The sequence below is a fragment of the Spodoptera frugiperda genome, chromosome 19 (genome assembly GCF_023101765.2).
Source record: "Spodoptera frugiperda isolate SF20-4 chromosome 19, AGI-APGP_CSIRO_Sfru_2.0, whole genome shotgun sequence".
NCBI classification, from domain to species: Eukaryota; Metazoa; Arthropoda; class Insecta; order Lepidoptera; family Noctuidae; genus Spodoptera; species Spodoptera frugiperda.
The window spans coordinates 1,619,454-1,639,219 of NC_064230.1; the positions used below are offsets into that span (position 1 = coordinate 1,619,454).

The 19,766-nt window shown below is 40.8% G+C and overlaps 1 protein-coding gene and 1 non-coding gene across 2 annotated transcripts in view; both read left to right on the plus strand.

Annotated features, from left to right (window-relative positions):
* Positions 1-129: 129 nt before the first annotated feature.
* The window catches only part of LOC118280944 (nuclear pore complex protein Nup98-Nup96), a 67,693-nt gene continuing 48,056 nt past the window's right edge, over positions 130-19,766 (plus strand). The window contains exons 1-15 of the mRNA XM_050700608.1: positions 130-278; positions 6,411-6,538; positions 8,384-8,512; positions 8,901-9,110; positions 9,854-9,991; positions 10,762-10,904; positions 11,888-12,017; positions 12,736-12,918; positions 14,038-14,132; positions 14,717-14,867; positions 16,027-16,164; positions 16,855-16,974; positions 17,417-17,516; positions 18,172-18,284; positions 18,735-18,883. Of these exons, the coding sequence (XP_050556565.1) occupies positions 6,496-6,538; positions 8,384-8,512; positions 8,901-9,110; positions 9,854-9,991; positions 10,762-10,904; positions 11,888-12,017; positions 12,736-12,918; positions 14,038-14,132; positions 14,717-14,867; positions 16,027-16,164; positions 16,855-16,974; positions 17,417-17,516; positions 18,172-18,284; positions 18,735-18,883 (1,842 nt within the window). The 5' untranslated portion in view covers positions 130-278; positions 6,411-6,495. The remainder of the gene's footprint in view (positions 279-6,410; positions 6,539-8,383; positions 8,513-8,900; positions 9,111-9,853; positions 9,992-10,761; positions 10,905-11,887; positions 12,018-12,735; positions 12,919-14,037; positions 14,133-14,716; positions 14,868-16,026; positions 16,165-16,854; positions 16,975-17,416; positions 17,517-18,171; positions 18,285-18,734; positions 18,884-19,766) is intronic.
* On the plus strand, positions 2,764-2,870 carry LOC126911912 (U6 spliceosomal RNA). Its single transcript, XR_007706420.1, has one exon. It is a non-coding gene; the product is annotated as a U6 spliceosomal RNA (small nuclear RNA).

Consider the following 19,766-nt stretch of genomic DNA (forward strand, 5'->3'; position numbering starts at 1 on the left):
GGTGAGATATTTTTTTAGTTTTCTCTACCATTATTAGGAAATAAACTTTCAAAATCGACTAAGTCTCTAATAGCATCACTAGATAAAAGTCTACTATTGTCTCTGACTTGACCTTCTAAAATTCTATTATCTGTGGATTGTCAATGTGCGAGTGCCTTTGCATGGTGTTTATCCTTTGAATTTTGCTGAAAAGTGCTAAAATATCAGTGTTTTTGTGATAAAACGCTAAGAAAGTGTCGGCGCGAGCCGAATATAAGTTCTTTAGTGCGTTGTTTCATGTAAGTATTCTTTTATTCACGTAAAAACTTGGTCTGTTTGTATAAACCTGGCAATTTAAATGTGTAACCGCTTTCTTGAGACACGCATTTTTTCTAAGCTCGATTACTATAATTTCACTAGTTTACAATGATTTTATGCATATTATCAGCAATATATTGAACTTATAATCTTTCTAACGACCTAATTAATATTCATAACCTCACACGTGAGGTTTAAAGCGGCATTTTTCGCAAATATCGTTAAAAACTGCAATCACCTCCGCTAAGTTAAATTTAGTCGTATTATACGTCAAAATTTTAGTGTATAATGCAAAATTCTTGTTTTATTTTTACCATTTATTATTAAAAATAAAAAAGAAACACAATAAAGTGAAAAATTAAGTGTTTTATAACCCAAACCGACATACATACAATTTTAAATAATAATATAGGACTTCAGAAAAAGTTAGTGGTTCATTTCTCTTTTAAAATTTAGGTTATATATACACAATTACGATTTTACTGGCCTTGTATGTAACTCTAGTAGTTTATAGTTCCCTATTTTCACTAAAATATTCCTACAGAGTGAAATATTTTTTCAAGTAGTCATAAAACATGTAAATGTATGCTTTACAATAACTTTTATTATTGTTAGTCTACCCTAATATAAACTTTAATAATAATATGTAGTACTCATGACACACCTTTTATCCCCGAAAGGGTAGGTAGAGGTGCACATTACTGCATGTAATACTGCTATACAATGTACACCCACTTTTCACCATTTGTGTTATAAGTCCCATGTAATAGGGGGTGAGCCTATTGTCATATACTGGGCACATTCCAGGCTCCATGCTACCACTGAGAAATTATCGAAAAAGTCTAGCAATACTATGCCCGACCTGGGAATCGAACCCGAGACCTCTTGTCTGGCACTCGCACTTGCAACCACTCAACCAATGAGGCAGTCTCGGATACTAATATGTAGTACTGCTCTCTTTTTTTCTTCTCCCTGCCTTGGATGAGGCGAGAGAGAGTGTCAGACTCTTACTGACTAAAAACCACCCCGTTTCTACTCCTGCTTTTCGAGCCGGAGACCCAGTAACTTGCTAGGTAGTCCGCTGCTCCAGTTTAAATTTATAACTACTCTAATGGCCAATTTCAATAACCTATCTAGTTAATACCTTATTTCGTTCTCTTTAAAAATCGTTGCCCCACATTAGGATTTTCTCCTGTGTCGTGTGTGCGTTTACAAACATACAAGTTCACATACACATGACACCCAGGCCCGAAACAACAATTTGTTGATCACACAAAGAGTTGCTCCATGCGGGAATCCAACCCGCTACACGTTGCACGGCAGCCAGTTGTCCAGCCACTGCACCAACCGTGCAGTCAAGACTTATAATTTCTAATTACGAGTTTGAAATCGCCAATCCGCATTGAGCAAGTGTGGTGATTAATGCTCAAACCTTCTCCGTGTGAGAAGAGGTCTTTAGTCAGCAGTAGCCAATAGGGTACATTATTGCTATTAAATTCATTGTTTGTTTTATATGAATGTCAAAAAATTACCCTTGAGTCATGTATGACATAGCCATTTTTGAAGTCATAATCCTTATACTAAAGCTATTACAGTGCATTTTGCATTAAATCATTGTGTGTTCTAATTAAAAAATAATGTCAATTTAAAAATAATTCATCTTTAAATCATTTCGAGGTCATTGACCTATACTCATTGAAGTTTGGTCTTTATTCCTTAACTAATAAAGTACATTTTATATTAAATCATTACATATTCCAAAATCAATTTGAAATATTCCTTGCACCATTCAAGCAAGTATCAACTCTACTCTCTCTTTTATCTACAAAGGAAACTAAGTCTTATTTCTTTGCAACTAAGGTTGGTTTTCATTTACATGTTATTTTTCCTTGAACAGTATATAAGTCGCGTCGTATTAATTCATGCAATTAGACGATATCTCACCTTTGTGTGAACAACACGCCTTGTATCACAAAAGGGGTAGGCAGAGGTGTACATATACAATGTAACATCCACTTTTCCTTGCAGTTATGTTATGAAGTCTATCTAGTTGGTACTATAAGTATGTCGTAGAATACTACTGCTTAGAACAATATTGTTTACAATAATTATCTACATGGATAACTAAGTCTTATTGGTCTTACCAGCTATGGTTAGTTTTCATAGCATGTAATTGTTCCTTGGTAGCCAATCATAATCGGGCGTTGGGGATCGCGCGACGATCTTTCCGGCCTCCGTAAGTGTGGGTCTGCGGACGGCGAGCAAAGGTAGCTCGCTGCCCGACCAGAACCAGACCCGTGCGTATAATACTCAAAGAGCCATCAGATCACCACAGATGAGGCCCAGTAGGGCTAGATGCTCGAAACGGGATATTTACCATGTTTTTCTAACCATAGCTAGTTATTGTAAAGTTCATCCGTGATCATGGCGCTTGCAAGCAGTGCCGAAATGAACGAAAAAAAAATGGTACTTGCTTCGGCAGTACATATACTAAAATTGGAACGATACAGAGAAGATCTAGCATGGCCCCTGCGCAAGGATGACACGCAAATCGTGAAGCGTTCCACATTTTTACCATATTGATAAGATTTATTGTAAAAAAAAAATGTATGACAAGGGCACGGACCAAGAGTCCGTGGAGAACAACTGTAAATAAACTTATAAAAAAAAACAGTGCCGAAATATCGGAAACTCATAGACATAAATAAACATGGTAAATATCCCGTCTCAAGTTCTAATGCTAGTGTTAGTGACCATGTCAGTTCAAAAAACTTATATGTCCCCTACTTCTGTATACCCCTTTGTCTGCAATAAAGCCTTGATTAATAACATGCATGTATATTTGTTTATAAATAAAGTTACGACACATTAGAAAGTCCATATTTGTATTAAATTTGCTCAGCGGGAGGTCTCGTGTACGATTCCCCGTTCGACAGTTTTTATTTTTATCTGTCTCACAACATGTGTTTACATACAAAAAACCTCTTTAAAATGTATGACCTACATTTATTTTGTTTACAAACATATATTGTATAACCAATATCTATACATATATTATAGATAAAAATAAACTAGCATGCTATACATCCATTTTGCACACCACATTCTCAGAAACACGATTGCACAATGTTTACAAAACATTGCGAAATATCGAACGTCACAATCCTTTCTCTCTTTCAAATCGGAATTTCGTATTAATTTCTTATCTATAATCGTGTTTAAATGAGGTTTTATGATAAAGAAATATGTACCTATGCAAGTGTGGGAGAGACATGCTTCGGCACTGCTGGGCCGGCTCGACCGGAGTGATACCACGGCCTCACCGAAAACTGACGTGAAACAACGCTCGCGTTGTGTGAGTGAGGTTACCAGAGGCCCAATTTCCCCTTCCCAATCATCCCAATCCCCGATTCCTAACCCCCCAAAAGGCCGGCAACGCACTTGTAACGCCTTCTGGTGTTTCAAGTGTCCATAGGCGGCGGCGATTGCTTACCATCAGGTGATAAGTAAGCTCGATTACCGGCGTGATTCATAAAAAAAAGTATAAAGCCATGTTGCTTTCTCTGTACCTATGTCCCTTTGTATGCTTTAATCTTTAAAACGGATTTTGATGCGATTTATATGTATAATACATGCATAATATATCACCATTGCACCCATGCGAAGCTGGGGCGGGTCGCTAGTACAACCACGTACAACATAGCAATGGTGAAAAGTAAGCGTACATTACCTGCACGGAGTCCCTGCCTACTCCTTCGGGGATAAGGCGTGACATTGTTATTGAAGTATGTGTATCAGCGATTATTATCTATGATTGTTATTGCTTTTATCAAGTTTTGCACGCTTCTCCTAGATTGCATAATGTTTACAAATACAACGCAATGCGCGTCGTATATAAAGCCGTCCCCGCAGTGCCGTTTTTATTCAGTACGAAAGTGTGACGCCTAAACGCTAGTCGTTAAAAAACATACTAAGCTACGTTGTATGAGGTTGAAATATATCCCCCAAACATATTATTTCGACACACACAACTACTAAAAACTAAGAAAATATCAGTTTTGCCCGTCTAAAAGTTTTTAAAGTCTAAAGTTTCTTGTACATATACATAGTTACCTGGTATTTGTTTATGTATCTATATTTTTTATCTGCAAGTAAGTCCCTATTCTAATATTCTTCTATTTTATTATATTAGCTTATAGTTTATTTTATATTAGTATATAGTTAGTTAAGTTCTATAGTATATATTTTAATCTGGAATAGACTTACCCCCTATTACATGGGACTTTAGCAACACTTTGTGCGGTACTAATTTGTAATATACCCATGTCCCACTAGTGGTCCCAAGTGCGACTGCCGGACAAGGGGTCTTGAGTTCGATTCCCGGGTCGGGCAAAGTATTACTGGGCTTTTCGAAAATATCTCAGTACTAGCTGACCCGGCAAACTTCGTATCGCCTTAAACATTACTTTTTCACCTTTTAAACCTTCCTTGGACTTCTACAAATGATTCAAGATCAAAATTTGCCAAATCGGTCTAGCTATTCTCGAGTTTTAGCGAGACTAACGAACTGCAATTGATTTTTATATATCTCAGTAATTCTAGAATTGTACCCGGTATATGGCAATAGGCTCACCCCCTATTACATGGGACTTATAGTACAAATGGTGAAAAGTGGGTGTGCATTGTACTGTCACGGCTCAAGGCTTTCAAAAAGTCTTGCAGACGAGACAAAATCATAGTTTTTAGACTAGCGATACGCCCCGGTGTCACTCGGGTGCTATGTACAATTAGGAGTTGAGGGCGGAAAGTCGTCCAATGATTTCGACCGCCTTGGTTAAGGTGGGAGGGAGTGTCAGTCTCTTACTGACTAAAAACCACCCCGTTCCTTCTCCTGCTTTGAGCCGGAGCCCCGGTAACCCGTTACGTTGTCCGCAGCTCCGGATAAGTTCACTTAGTCTAGGCCCGTGAGCTTCATGGTATATCCGAAATTCTTCAAATTTCGAGAAAAAGACTGCCTCGGTGATCGAGTGGTCGCAACTGCGACTGCCGAAAAAGGGGTCACGGGCTCGATTCCCGGGTCGGGGAAAGTATTACTGGGATTATCGAAAAATTTCTCGGTAGTAGCATGGAGTCTGGAATTCTGCCCAAAATATGGCAAAAGGCTCAAGCTCCCCTATTACATGAGACTTATAACACAAATGGTGAAAATTGGGTGTACATTGTATAGCGGCATTACGTGCCGTAATGTGCACCTTTGCCTAACCCTTCGGGAATGAGAGGCGTGACGTTGTGTGTGCGTGTTGGAGAAAAACTAAGAAAATGGAAATACCTATAAATAACTAACGCCAGAATACTGAAACGCTACTCAATTTTAAGTTGTACTTAAATATCGTGCTATCTCTGTCATTTTATAAAGAATGGATAGGGACAGAACTAGTCTTGAAAGCGTCTTAAAGTTGAGTAACGTTTCAGTATTGGTACATATGTATGACTCTTAAAATAATCAAATGATTGCATATGCGTAGGTTCGATACCTATACCTAATATTAATATTGGTGACAAGTTGATAATCGATATGACGACTCTGAATAAGACATACATAATACAGAATACACAATAGTGATGTCACGAATATTCATTCGCAGTCGCGAATATTCGCACATTTTTCGGCATTCACGTTCGCAATTTTTAATGCGAATATTGCGACTATGATCGTCAAAATGGTTGAAGGGATCGAGATGAAATTTAAAACAGGGGTAGGTTTATGGTCTGGAATAATACACAGAATCTACTTAGGTGTACATATAAACCTTTCTCTTAAATCATTCTTCATCATTAAAAAAACCGCATCAATTACTGTTGCGTAATAGAAACCACCTTTTTTGGAAAGAGGGGGGTGATTGGGTGTCCGGTAACCTCACTCACACAACGCAAGCGTTGTTTCACGTCGGTTTTCTTTGAGGCCGTAGTATCACTCCGGTCGAGCCGGCCCATTCGTGCCGAAGCATGGTTCCATGGTTCTCCCACACTTAAGTTACGTTTTATACAATGTAGTTCTTAAATATATGTAATAAGTATTAAAGTATTAATTATTATTTTCTTCTTTGTTACAGAAGCGATGACTGTCTTCGAATAAGTTTAGTTGGATAAAAGTGAACAGTGACACAGGAATCGACACCAGGACCGTAATATTTCAACATGTTTCAAAAGCCAGCCTTTGGGTCTACTACAGCCAATTTTGGTAAGTAATTTTGGAAACTTCTCTTTAAAAAAAACGTTGTCCCTTACTAGGATTTTCTCCTGTGTCGTGGGTGCGTTTACAAACATACAAGTTCATATCGTCGGCTTATTGCAAGAAATCATTAACTGCAAAAAATCACTTAATACGTTTTTATCTATAGTGGATTTATTTTGACACATTCTACAAAATGCAAAAACAAATTTCATCAACGTAGTTATATTTAGGATAATATGGGCAAATCAACAACCAACCAATACATAATTCAAACTAAAATACCGTTTATCTCAGAATAGTGGATATGCCACATAATGACTTCTTGCAATCACTCAGACCCGAAACAACAATTTGTGGATCACACAAAGATTTGCTCCGTGCGGGAATCGAACCCGATACACGCTGACCGACAAGATGCTTTTAAAAAAAAAAAATAACGTTGTCCCACAGTAGGATTTTCTTCTTTGTCGTGTGTGAATCAAAAATCTATACTAATATTATGAAGCTGAAGAGTTTGTTTGTTTGTTAGAACGCGCTAATCCCCGAAACTTCTGGTTCGATTTGAAAGATTATTTTGTGTTGAATAGGGAGTCCATGCATTTATCGAGGAAGGCTATAGGCTATAAAACATCACGCTATGATCAATAGGAGCCGAGTAGAGTGGGTGAAACCGCACGGAAGTAGCTAGTAAATAATAATGTAAGTACCTATGACATATCAAAACAATAGTGACATCATACATACAAATATTTCATAAAATTATTTCACGTATGACTCATCTGTGTTTACTAATAAAGTGTGACGCAGTGGCGGGGAATCCAAGCTGCGGTATGCAAGTTCGATTAGCTTTGAGGAAAAATATTACAAAATATTGCGCTTTTAATACCAAGACGGTATAGGCAGAGGTGCACATATACAATTTAATTTTTTTATTGAATAAACCGGTTTACGAGCAGACGGATCACCTATGGACACACCAGAGACGTTACAAGTGCGTTGCGGCCTTTTGGGGGTTAGTAATTTAAGGGTTATTGGGGAATCGGGGATTAGGAAGATTGGGAAGGTGGGTAATTGGGCCTCCGTTAACCATAACGTAAGTTGTTTCACGTCGGTTTTCTGCTCGGCCGTGGTATCAATCCGGTCGAGCCGGCCCAGCAGTGCCGAAGCATCCGAATCCCAGATACATTGAAACGCAATAAGGGTCTAATAATTTTAACATCACGCTTTTTAGAGTGCTTTTCCACCAGAGATGTACTATGCTACGTTGCTGTGGATGCGTTTGGCTACCACCAATCATATTTATTGGTACACATAGCTTAGCACTGATGGAAACGGATTCAGCTAAACTGTGTTTTTATATGGAAAGATGGATGTGTGCTATGGATGCGTGCTATGGATGGCTTCCCTACTATCGATATATCGCATACTCGAGCTGCGCATCTTCCTCACACAGCTACATAACTTAGTATCAGTGGAAACGGTCACATAGTTTCACAGCTTAGCTATTACATCTTCATAGTATAGCTACATAGCACATCTCTGGTGGAAAAGCACTATTAAATGGATAAGCAGAGGAGTACGGGAAATGTAACAACCAACAACCTCTTTTGTTTAGTATTGTTATGAACCCCATGTAATGGGGGGAGGTGCGGACTGCCTAGAGGGCTTACCGTGGCTCCGGCTCAAAAAGCAGGAGTAGGAACGGGGTGGTTTTTAGTCAGTAAGAGTCTGGCACTCCCTTTCGCCTCGCCCAAGGCGGGAGAAGACATGGGATGATTTTCCTCCTTCGAAAAAAATGTAAAGGGGGAGGGGGCAAAAATTTATTGACTTATTTTATATTTGTTTGTGCAGGCTCCTTCAACTCCGGTACATCAACGGCGTCTCCGTTTGGGGGGTTTAAACCCACGACGGGGACGAGTGCTTTCGGCGCGCCCCCAGCCTTCGGGGCGGCTACGTCTACCCAACCTACCACTGGTGGAGGTAAGATATTTCGCTTATTTACTACTTACTAGCTGACTAGCCAAACTTCGTACCTCAAACATTTTGTTCACATTTCCACAAATAATTCAAGACCAAAATTTGCCAAATCGGTTCAGCCATTCTCGAATTTTAGCGAGACAAACGAACAGCAATTGATTTTTATATACCGTATGAGGAATATATGTATATAGTTTTTATTTTATTGTTGTATGATATAGAAATATGACAAACTAGCTTTTGCCAGCGGCTTCGCCCGCGTTTCGTACCTAAGTCAGCTCAATACCCTGTCTGTATACCAAATTTAATAAAAATCCTTTCACTAGTTTCAGCGTGATTGACAGACATACATCCATCAATATATTGCTTTTTAACAAAACTCCTTATACAGGTCTTTTCGGCTCAACGAACACGACCGGTGGTCTTTTCGGTGGGTCTACGGCGTCTACTTCGACGTCGGGCTTCGGCGCGAGTACCTCGGGCTTCGGTTTCGGAGCCACGCAGCCCGCTACCGGAGGCCTATTTGGAAATACTTCGACTGTCGGAGGCGGGCTCTTTGGTAACACCCATAACCAAACTGCCTTTGCTGCTAAACCTACCGGTGAGTTGGGATTTATATTATTTGTAGCTAGATTTTGCTTCGCGGTTTCGGTCGCGTTAGGAAATATTATTATTATTAATGGGATTTATCAAAACTCTGCAAAGTCTCGGCTTGTTCGGTTTAAGCAGACCAAGTTTCATAATTATAAACTTTCATTCTTTATAATGGGGGAAAACGAGGGCTACCGGGGCCGTGGCATTTAGTCAGTTAGTCTGACACTCCCTCTCTCCATGCCTAAGGCGGGAGAAGTATTTGGATGATTAACGCCACTTAAAAAAAGGTCGCAACATCACGCCTTTTATTCCCGAAGGCGTAGATAGAGGTGCACATTACGGTATTTAATACCCCTGTACAATGTACACTTTCCACCATTTGTGTTAGAGGTGCACATTACGACACGTAATGCCGCTATACAATGTACACCCACTGTTCACCATTTATATTATAAGTCCAATGTAATAGGGGTGAGCCTATTGCCATATACTGGGCACAATTCCAGACTCCGTGCTACTACTGAGAAATTATCGAAAAGCCGAAAAAAAGGCCAGTAATAGGTGAATATAAAATAAGGTGTATTATATTATTCGCTCGAGTCACGGCATTTTAGCTGAGTACTGGCCTTTTTGCATCGTGAATACTTTTATTTTTATTTTATCAATTATGTGTGTTTATTATTTTTGTAATCGGTGCAAACAAACTGGTTTTCTTTCTTTCTTCTATATGATCCTTCCTTCTTCCACCAGGCTTCGGTTTCGGCAGTACATCCACGACCGGAGCGACCACCGGCGGACTCTTCGGCTCCACTCCCTCCACCGGCACCGGGCTCTTCGGCCAGCAGACCAACACCCTAGGGGGAGGGGGGCTGTTCTCTAATAATGCTGGTAAGTGGTCAATCAATATTTTTTACTATCGAAAATGTCCCATTTTTAGGAAGGCTTATAAGTTTTTAAACTGATATGGTCACTAACACTAGAATTGGAACTTGAAACGGGATATTTACCATGTTTTTCTATTTTAATGATCGATCAGTTCATCCGTGATCATGGCGCTTGCAACAGTGCCGAAATATCGGAAACTCATATAAATAGAAAAACATGGTAAATATCCCGTTTCAAGTTCCAATTCTAAGATATAAGCTATGGAACCACACGCTATGATTAATAGAAGCCTTGCAGCAATAGTGATTGAAACCACGCAGAAATACATAGTTAGTACTAATATTTAAAGCTAAAAGAGTTTTGTTAAAACTCCAGAACTACTAGTCCGAATCGAATTATTCTTTTTATGTTCAATAGTATTAAATAGTATTACATTTATCGACTTATGCTATGAGCTATAGATTAGATTTAGATTTAGATTTCAGCCATGATCGTCCCACTGCAGGGCAAAGGCATCCCTACCTTCCTTCCACTCCTCTCTGTTTAAAGCTTTTTGCGGAGCTATATGACCTATAGACATCACGCTATAATTAATAGGAGCCGTGCAGTAGGTAAAACCGTGCGGGAGTAGCGAGTATTATGTAAAATGTAATTTATTTAATTAAAACCGTTTTAAAGATGTAAGCATACAAAGGGACATAGGGACAGAGAAAGCGACTTTGTTTTATACTATGTAGTGATACACCCATAATGACGTAATATCTTCACCCCAGCAGGCGGTTTCGGTCAGCAGCAGAGCACGGCGACCGGTACCGCGCACGTCAAGTACAACCCGGTCGTCGGCACCGACGTCGTGGTCAAATCCGGGACCTCGCAGACTGTCAACATCAAACACCACTGTATTACTTGTATGAAGGTGAGATTTCTGTTAAATATTACATTAGGCTAGTTTCCTACTAGTCAAATTTAATACGTCTTTCGAAACGTCAAAAACGATATTTTCTTCTATGAATTTTGTGTGAAATAGTGCGGTATGACGTCATCAGATTTTCCGTCAAATAGCAGACTTATTTGAAGAAATTTAGCTGGAAAAAATTGAAAATTAAGTAGTTCATCAAATTTATGAATGAGAGTGTGATTATTTTTCTATATTTTATTGTATTGAAAAGTTGTAATAATTTATTTTTGACCGAGGATACTATATGTATGTTTTCTGCTGAACAAATGCCTCTCCCTTAGTCCTCCGCGTAGAACGACAAGCCGCCACCTGCATCCATTTGTTGCCAGAGGGGAGGCCTTTGTTCAGCTGAGAATGTCTCTCGGCTGATCATGGTGATGATGATGTATGTTTTGGCAATGATTACACATTTGTCGCGGTAGCTGGGTAATTGGCTGACGTGTAACGTGTAGTGGGTTTGCTTTCCGCACGGAGCTACTCTTTGTGTAATTCAAAAATTGTTAAAGTACCTAATCGAAACGAGAACGCCTTCGGCACTGTGATTGGCCAACTCGAATATACCAACCAATCAGAGCGCCAAACGCGCTCTCGTTTCGATTACTTTAAACGTGAAGCAAACTCGTACTAAGGTTACAGACAGGGTATAAGCTGACTTAGATGATACAATACTTACTATTTATCCCACGGGAACTTCTCTTCTTAAGAATCTTACATCCATGTTCTTCCTCTGACCGAATTTTAATTTCAATATTTAATAGTTAATCCGCGAACAATGGTGTGGATCATATGTTTGTTAAGTGTTATTTATTACTTTTACTGTACTAATGTAACATATAATTGTTCCTAAATAAATAAAAAAGAACGCAGTTGAAGCCGCTGGTTGAAGCTAGTTTGCCAATATGTGACAAACTAATTTCAATTCTATTATTATATTTGTGCAGGAATATGAAAACAAGTCGTTGGAAGAGCTTCGACTGGAAGACTACGTGGCCGGTCGGAAAGGGAACACCGGTGGCGTGTTCGGGGGGTTCCAACCTCAGGCTGAGAACAAACCGCTCTTTGGGGGCAGCAGTGAGTATCTCTTTGTATAGAAATTGCATGAAACAATGAATTTATTTTTGTGAATAGGCTAAGTACATAAGAGCAATTTTACACGTCAATATAGTTATTAAAAAAATGTAGATGAGATAGGCATTTCCTAACGGACTGCCCTGAGAATAAATGCCGAAACAAACTCAAACCAAAACTCGTGCTACTATCATAAAACATTTGGTAATCCTCACGCAGCCAACTGAGATGATTATGGGCTCCTGTCGTGCCTTGAACATAGTCGAGTAGTCTGCACAGGCTTGCTCATTATATGTTGTTCGACTTTTCGCACCCTTAGAATGAAAGTAACCGAATGCAAAAATTGCAAGTTTTGGGAAATGAGCCAGAAAGTCTTAGAAAATTATAGTATTGAATACATTTTAGTATCTCTTCCTAATTCCATGACATACGAATGATTTTACTACATTTATGGATTAGTTCTTTGGTTGTAGAGTAGATTAGCCAGAACAAACTTTGACCTGTCTAATCTCTGTAATTATTGGACCGATTATGATGGGACTTTTGTCGGTAGGTAGCTGATGTACTAAGGAGTAACTTAGGTTTCTTTTATTTGAGAAAAAAATATAAAACCCGAGCTCTATCAGAAATAATTATTCTACGCGGGCAGCTAGTAATATCTTAGAAATATGTCAAAAAACTTGAAATTACAATAAAATTAATAAATCCCATTCCCCCCCAGCATTCGGCCAACCAGCCACAACTAGCGCTCCGTCCGTGTTCGGGGGCTCCGCCCTCGGTACCACGGGGGCCTTCGGTACCCAGAACTCTTCGTTCTCGTTCGCAAATAATGCTCAGAATACTACGAACACTACGGGGCTGTTTGGGGCCAACAAACCTGCTTTTGGAGCTACGTCTACTACTGGTAAGTGTCACTTGTTAAAATGTTGTTAAAATGTTGTTTAGCCGACCAGTAGCGGGAGCATGGTCCAAGCTACCGGTGGTTAGGGCTCCAGAGACAGAAACCTCCTCACAATACGTGCCGTTTCGAGGAGTACTGCCTTCTGCATCAGACCCTTGATCCATCCGCCCAACGCCAGCCTCCTAAGATGGATGTCGAGGCTTTTAGGGATCAACCCATTGGCCGACACGACTATCGGCACAATGATAGCCGAATCCACTGACGGAGCGCTCCGTCCGTGTTCGGGGGCTCCGCCCTCGGCACTACAGGGGCCTTCGGTACCCAGAACTCTTCCTTCTCGTTCGCAAATAATGCTCAGAATACTACGAATACTACGGGACTGTTTGGGGCTAACAAACCTGCTTTTGGAGCTACGTCTACTACTGGTAGGTGGCACTTATATGTTTTTAAAAACTGTTAAAATGTCACTTAGGGTGTTTTTCACCAGATGTGCTATATAGCTATGAAGATGTAATAGTTAAGCTGTGAAACTATGTGACAGTTTCCACTGATACTAAGTTATGTAGCTGTGCGAGAAAATAGGGAAGCCATCCATACATAGCGATTCCTTACAACTGCGAAAAGGTGCCTTAGTATATTATCTTTCATTTGCAATATTTCCTAACCGAAACCATTGTCAAATATTTAAGAAACAGCGTATTTTTTATGGTTAGTTCTGGCAAATTAGTAGACGGATCACATGATGGTAAGCAATCAGTCGTCAAGCGACGCCCGCAACACTAGAGAAAAATCATCCAATGACTTCTCCCGCCTTAGGCAAGGCGAGATGGAGTGTCAGGCTCTTACTGACTAAAAACCACACCATTCCTACTCCTGCTCTTTGAGCTGGAGCCCCATTTAAATCCGCTAGGTAGTCCACAACTCCAAGTACTTTTTGTCGGCTTGCCTGTTTTAGGATTTGAGGATTGTGTCTCCATATAAATATGAACCCCGATATAGTTGGAAAATAATCGAGACTTTCTCAAATACGGAATTTGTAATCAATTTAGTCTCAAATGTTGTGTTAACTATACTTCTCTGCTTATCCTCTCTCACGTATATCATTATATGTTATTATTGCAGGTGGTACCGGTCTATTCGGTGCGACGACCACCCAGGCACCTACGTTCGGTACCAACACATCCACCTTTGGTTTCGGTACTAACACACAGAATCAGGTATGTTGTTCATTATTATGTTCTATATACATATAGGGTGACTGGTAAATTAGTGAACGATATTTAAACACGTGATTGTACTCATGATTACAAACAACTTTCCCGAAGAAACTGTTTTTGTATAGTCGTTAGTTTTATTTTTATCACAATAACAAAGTAAAATAAAGTTCCAAAATACCTACCTAGTTACTAGTCTTCTAATAACGCGGGCGCCTCGCTGCTAACAGCTGATCATGCGAAAGAACGCTTGCGCGTCAAATTTTGTTGTTTTGTTATTGTGATAAAAATAAAACTAATGAGTATACAAAAAATCACATGTTTAAATTTCGGTCAATTACTGTTCGTTAGTCTTGTTAAAATTCGAAAACGACTGGACCGATTTGGCAAATTTTCGTCTTAAATTATTTGTAGAAGTCCGTGGAAGGTGTAAAATGTGAAAAGAAAATGTTTGAGACAGTACGAAATCTCCCAGGCCTGCTACTATTATACAAAAAATATCATTTTTATCATAGCAACTGAAATTTATAATATAAAATATAAATAATATGATCGATGTCTTACGCTACCACTGCTATGTCCCCCAGCAACAGTCAACAGGCCTGCTGTTCGGCGCGGCGAAGCCGGCGCAGCCCGCGTTCGGCGCCAGCCCGGCCACCAGCGGGTTCGGCACCTTCGGCTCTGGTGGGGTCTTCGGGGCCAAGACACAGCCACCTACCTTCGGCACACAGGCTCCTGGTGAGTACACCTTTTATATTTTAGGGAACAGAGAGTAAAGTTCCCTAAGTAAAGCAGTATCCTCCGACCAGGCGAGGTGATCGTGCCTGGCGGGCTTTCTGCCCAACTGTTGTTCGTTGGGATTTTCTATCCGTGTTAATTCGCATGTAAACTTCGTATGTGCGATGCAGGACATTTGTAACGTCATCCGTTGATTTGTTCGTCAAAAGTCTATGTGCGACTTCTGTCATCTGTCACTTGCCAGGTGTCGCCACAATATTATTACTAGCTCTTACCCCTGTACGGGTCTGCGGACGGCGAGCAAGGGTAGCTCGCCGCCCGAACAGAACCAGACCCGTGAGTGCGGTGCGTCGCGTTCCACGCGCGTCTCAAAGAGCCATCAGACCACCACAGATGGAGCCCAGTAGGGCTGATGCCTGATACGGAGCTGCGGACTACCTAGCGGGTTTACCGGGGATCAGGCTCAAAGGGCAGTAGGAGAAGGAACGGGGTGGTTTTTAGTCAGTAAGAGTCTGACACTCCCTCCGGCCTCGCCCAAGGCGGGAGAACTACATGGATAATGTTCTCCCTTCAAAAAAAAAAAAAGAGGATTCCTACGTTATAATAGCTTTATATATGCAAACTCTCAGCTAGATCGGTTTAAAATTGACGAAGTTTTATCCCCTATTTTATTCACTTGGGAATAGAATTGATTAAAATCCTTTCTTAGCAGATGCCTACGTCATAACATCTACCTGAAAGCAAAATTTCAGCCCGTATTTGTTCCGTGGTTTGGGTTGTGCATTTGATAGATCACGATGTCAGTCAGTCTGATCACCTTTGAGTTATATATATTGTAGGGATCAGATTATGAGGGCTATTGTCATTTTATAGCTCACTAAATGGCGCTAGTATGAATTTCTCGATTTACGTCCAAAAGGGAATTAGTTTTAGTGTGACACCATTGGCAATATTTCCCAGCTGCAGTGATTGGACAAAAACATTTTGTCTACTATTGAGCCTTCTGGTGATATTATAAGTTAGATAAAGAAAGATTGAGAGTTAAGTGTTTGACTGTCAATAGAAAACTGTTGAAGGCAAATCCTCCTACTAACGTCGGTCACCGGACCACCGCGGCGTTCAATGTGTTAAAAGATTTTTTCTCCTTTTAGCTCTACAGGTACGATGACGTCTGGTGGTTTCGGCACGAATACGTCCACGGCCAGCGGTGGACTCTTCGGAGGCCAGAACACTGGGTTCGGGAAACCCACCACAGCACCTACGTTTGGCTTTGGTACTACACCGCAAACTGGACTTGGTGAGTTAAACTTGTATGATTGATTCTTTAATACCTTATTTTTAAAGCAAATTGAATAAGGTGTTATATTAATTTTGTTGTATTTTAATGTCCGTCTTGTAGATTATTTTAAAACATTATATTTTAAAATATGTCTATAGAGACGTATTTTTTTTATTACAAAATTAAATCTTTCCATGATATATTGATTAAATTTAAAATATCGTGTGACGTTACGATTTATTTCATTTTATAGGGCAACATGACATAGTGACTGCTAAACTTTGACTTGTTTTATTTAAGTATTCTTTACTTATAGGACAAAATAAAAACATACGTGTCTAATATTTATTTTTATGACATGTGTGGGAGTTGAGGCTCATTAGAAGTTTAGAGTGCTTTTACACCAGAATATGCTATGTAACTATGCTACGAAGATATAATGAAACTATGTGACCGTTTCTACTGATACTACAGCTACAGCTATGTAGCTGTACGAGGAAGATCGCATCGAGTACGCGTTGTATCGATAAGGAAAGACATCCATAGCACGAATCGCTCATAGGCGAAAAACATACCTGGTGCGTTTCCACCAATGCTAAGCTATGTGTACCAATAAATATGATTGGTGGAAGCCAAACGTATCCACAGCAACGTAGCATAGCACTGTGGTGTGCAAATTAATAATATAATATGTTTAATTATGTACAGGTACGGGTCTGGGCGGCGGTCTGGGCAGCAATACTTTCCAAGCCAAACCCGCGGCGACCGCCTTCGGACAAATGACCAACACGCCGTTCGCGCAACCGGCCAACAATACGGTCTGGACACGTCTCTAACTGGCGGCGGGATATTCGGGAACAACACGTCTGCTGACCGGCGGGAGTGGGACTCGGCATGCAGAACAACCGAGAATACTGCTCTCAAGTTCGTTTATGGTTGCAAGTGCGACTGCCGAACAAGAGGTCTCGGGTTCGATTCCCGGGTCGGGCAAAGTATTACTGGGCTTATTTCGGATTTTCGAAAATTTCTCAGTAGTAGCACGGAGTCTGGAATTGTGTCCAGGATATGGCAATAGGCTCACCCCCTATTACATTGGACGTATAACACAAAATGGTGAAAAGTGGGTGTACAATGTATAGCGACATTACGTGTCGTAATTTGCATGTGCACCTCGACTTACCCCTTCGGGGATAAAAGGCGTGACGTTGTGTGTGTGTGTGTGATTTCATCAATAAAAACCTATTTAACCCTCTCTTCTCATCCCCTCCAGGTCTGGACACGTCTCTAGGCGGCGGGATATTCGGGAACAACACGTCTCTCACCGGCGGGATGGGGCTCGGCATGCAGAACAACCAGAATACTGCTCTCAAGTAAGTTCTAGATTTAGATTTCAGCCATGATCGTCCCACTGCAGGGCAAAGGCCTCCCTACCCTCCTTCCACTCCTCTCTGTTTAAAGCTCTTAAGTAAGTTCATGTGTATATTTTAAGGTTTCTATGAAAAATTGTTTTTTAGGGTTCATACAAACACTATGTAAAACAAAGTTACTTTATAAATTGTATATTATGTTATGTACTTGCTGCTACGGAACTCTTCATGGGCGAGCCCGACTCGCACTTGGACAGTTGTTTTTTTTTTGTGTATGCTTCTAGTCAAGGCTCGGAACCGGTTTAAAAAATACCGGCCAATACCGGTTTATATCGGTTTTCCTCCTCCTTGAACATTAACCTAAATTAACCGGTTTATTCGACGAGGGGCATGTCGGTACACGCGTTGAAATATTATTATTGAATATAATCTGAACAGCGCGCAGCGTTTCTTTGATGTGCCTCGTATTAACCGGTTTTTATTGATCTAAACCGTTTAATCCGAAAAAACCTTTATGAAAATACTGTTCCAAATACCGGTTTCGCGAACGAAACCCAATGTAAAGGTTTTGCGTACAAGTACATAATAGCGGTTTGAAAATTTAACCGGTATCCGAGCCTTGCTTCTAGTTCTAACAATATATGTATGTTCCACTCAGCAACTCCCTATCGGGATCGTCTGCGGCGGGCAACGTCCACGAGCAGATCCTGACGCTGGCCGCGCGGCCCTACGGGGACTCGCCGCTCTTCAAGGACCTACTGCCTGACTCTTGTAAGTATTTTTTAAGCGTGAACTCGCCATGTTTCGGCACTGCTGGGCCGGCTCGACCGGAGTGATACCACGGCCTCATATAAAACCGACGTAAAACAACGCTTTCGTTGCGACTGCACGGTTGGTGCGGCGGCTGGGCAACTGGTTGTCGTATAACGTGTAGCGGGTTCGATTACCGAACGGAGCAGCTCTTTATGTGATAACTGCTTAATTAAATCATTTTAGTATAATAAATAAACCTATTTTCTTTTTGTTATGTTGGATCATCGATAATCATCCATTAATTTCTCCCGCCAAACGTGGGGTCAGAGGGAACATAATTGACTAAAAACCACCCCGTTCCTACTCCTGCTTTTAGCCGGAACCTCGCTTAAAAGACTCAGATATTTACTTCACAAAAACATTTTTTTGAAAGCAAAAATAATGTATTATCTTATTACCTTCTTTTAGCAACAACAGCAGAAGACGTCCTAAAACCGACGAACCCGGCCGCGGTCCAAGCCGTGCTAGACCGCACGGGGTCCAGCCAGTACCGGGTCACGTCCCCGGTGGGACCCCGCCTGGCCCTGACCCCGCGCTCCGCCCTGCAGCATGATAAGGTAAAACTAACATGGTTTTTAACAAAATGGAGGGTGAAAATCTCATCCAAATTGGTTCCAAGGCATTTTTTTGTGTTTGCGCAACGGTTTTACAAGTTGCGCAACGGTTTTAGGAGATGCGCAACGACTAAAATGGGTAATAATGGTGTGTGGATGTTTAAATCAATGTTTTGTTAGTTGCGCAATGAATTAAACATGTCGACGGTTAAAAGGAAATAGGGTATAAGCGACAAATAATGAAATGTTCAGGAGAGGAGGAGTCTGTCGTCGAAAGAATACTAGGAAAATGTTTTTGCTAGGGTATAAACGCCAAAAATGTCATCATAGAGCTATGAGAGTAAGCGCATAATAAACTCATTTTTGACCAAAATGTCGCTTACCCTATTTCCTTTTAACCGTCGATGTATAACGGCTTGCCAAGAGCTTAGTTTACTATATAATAAGTACCGGGTCACGTCCCCGGTGGGACCCCGGCTGGCCCTGACCCCGCGCTCCGCCCTGCAGCATGATAAGGTAGGTCCCACTCCAGTGCTGCATGCTAAGGTAAAACTAACATGGTTTTTAACTAAATGGAGGGCGGAAATCTCAGCTAAGTTAGTTTTAGGACGTGTTTTTGTGTTTGCGCAATGGTTTTATAAGTTGCGCAACGAGTTTGAAATATGCGCAACGGTTGCGCAACGACTAATATATGTTATAATAGTGTGTGGGTGCTTAAATCAATGTTTTCTTGGTTGCGCAATGAATTAAACATGTATAACGGCTTGCCAAGAGCTTAGTTTACTATGTAATAAGTACGGGGTCACGTCCCCGGTGGGACCCCGCCTGGCCCTGACCCCGCGCTCCGCCCTGCAGCATGATAACGTACCCCCCACCCCAGTGCTGC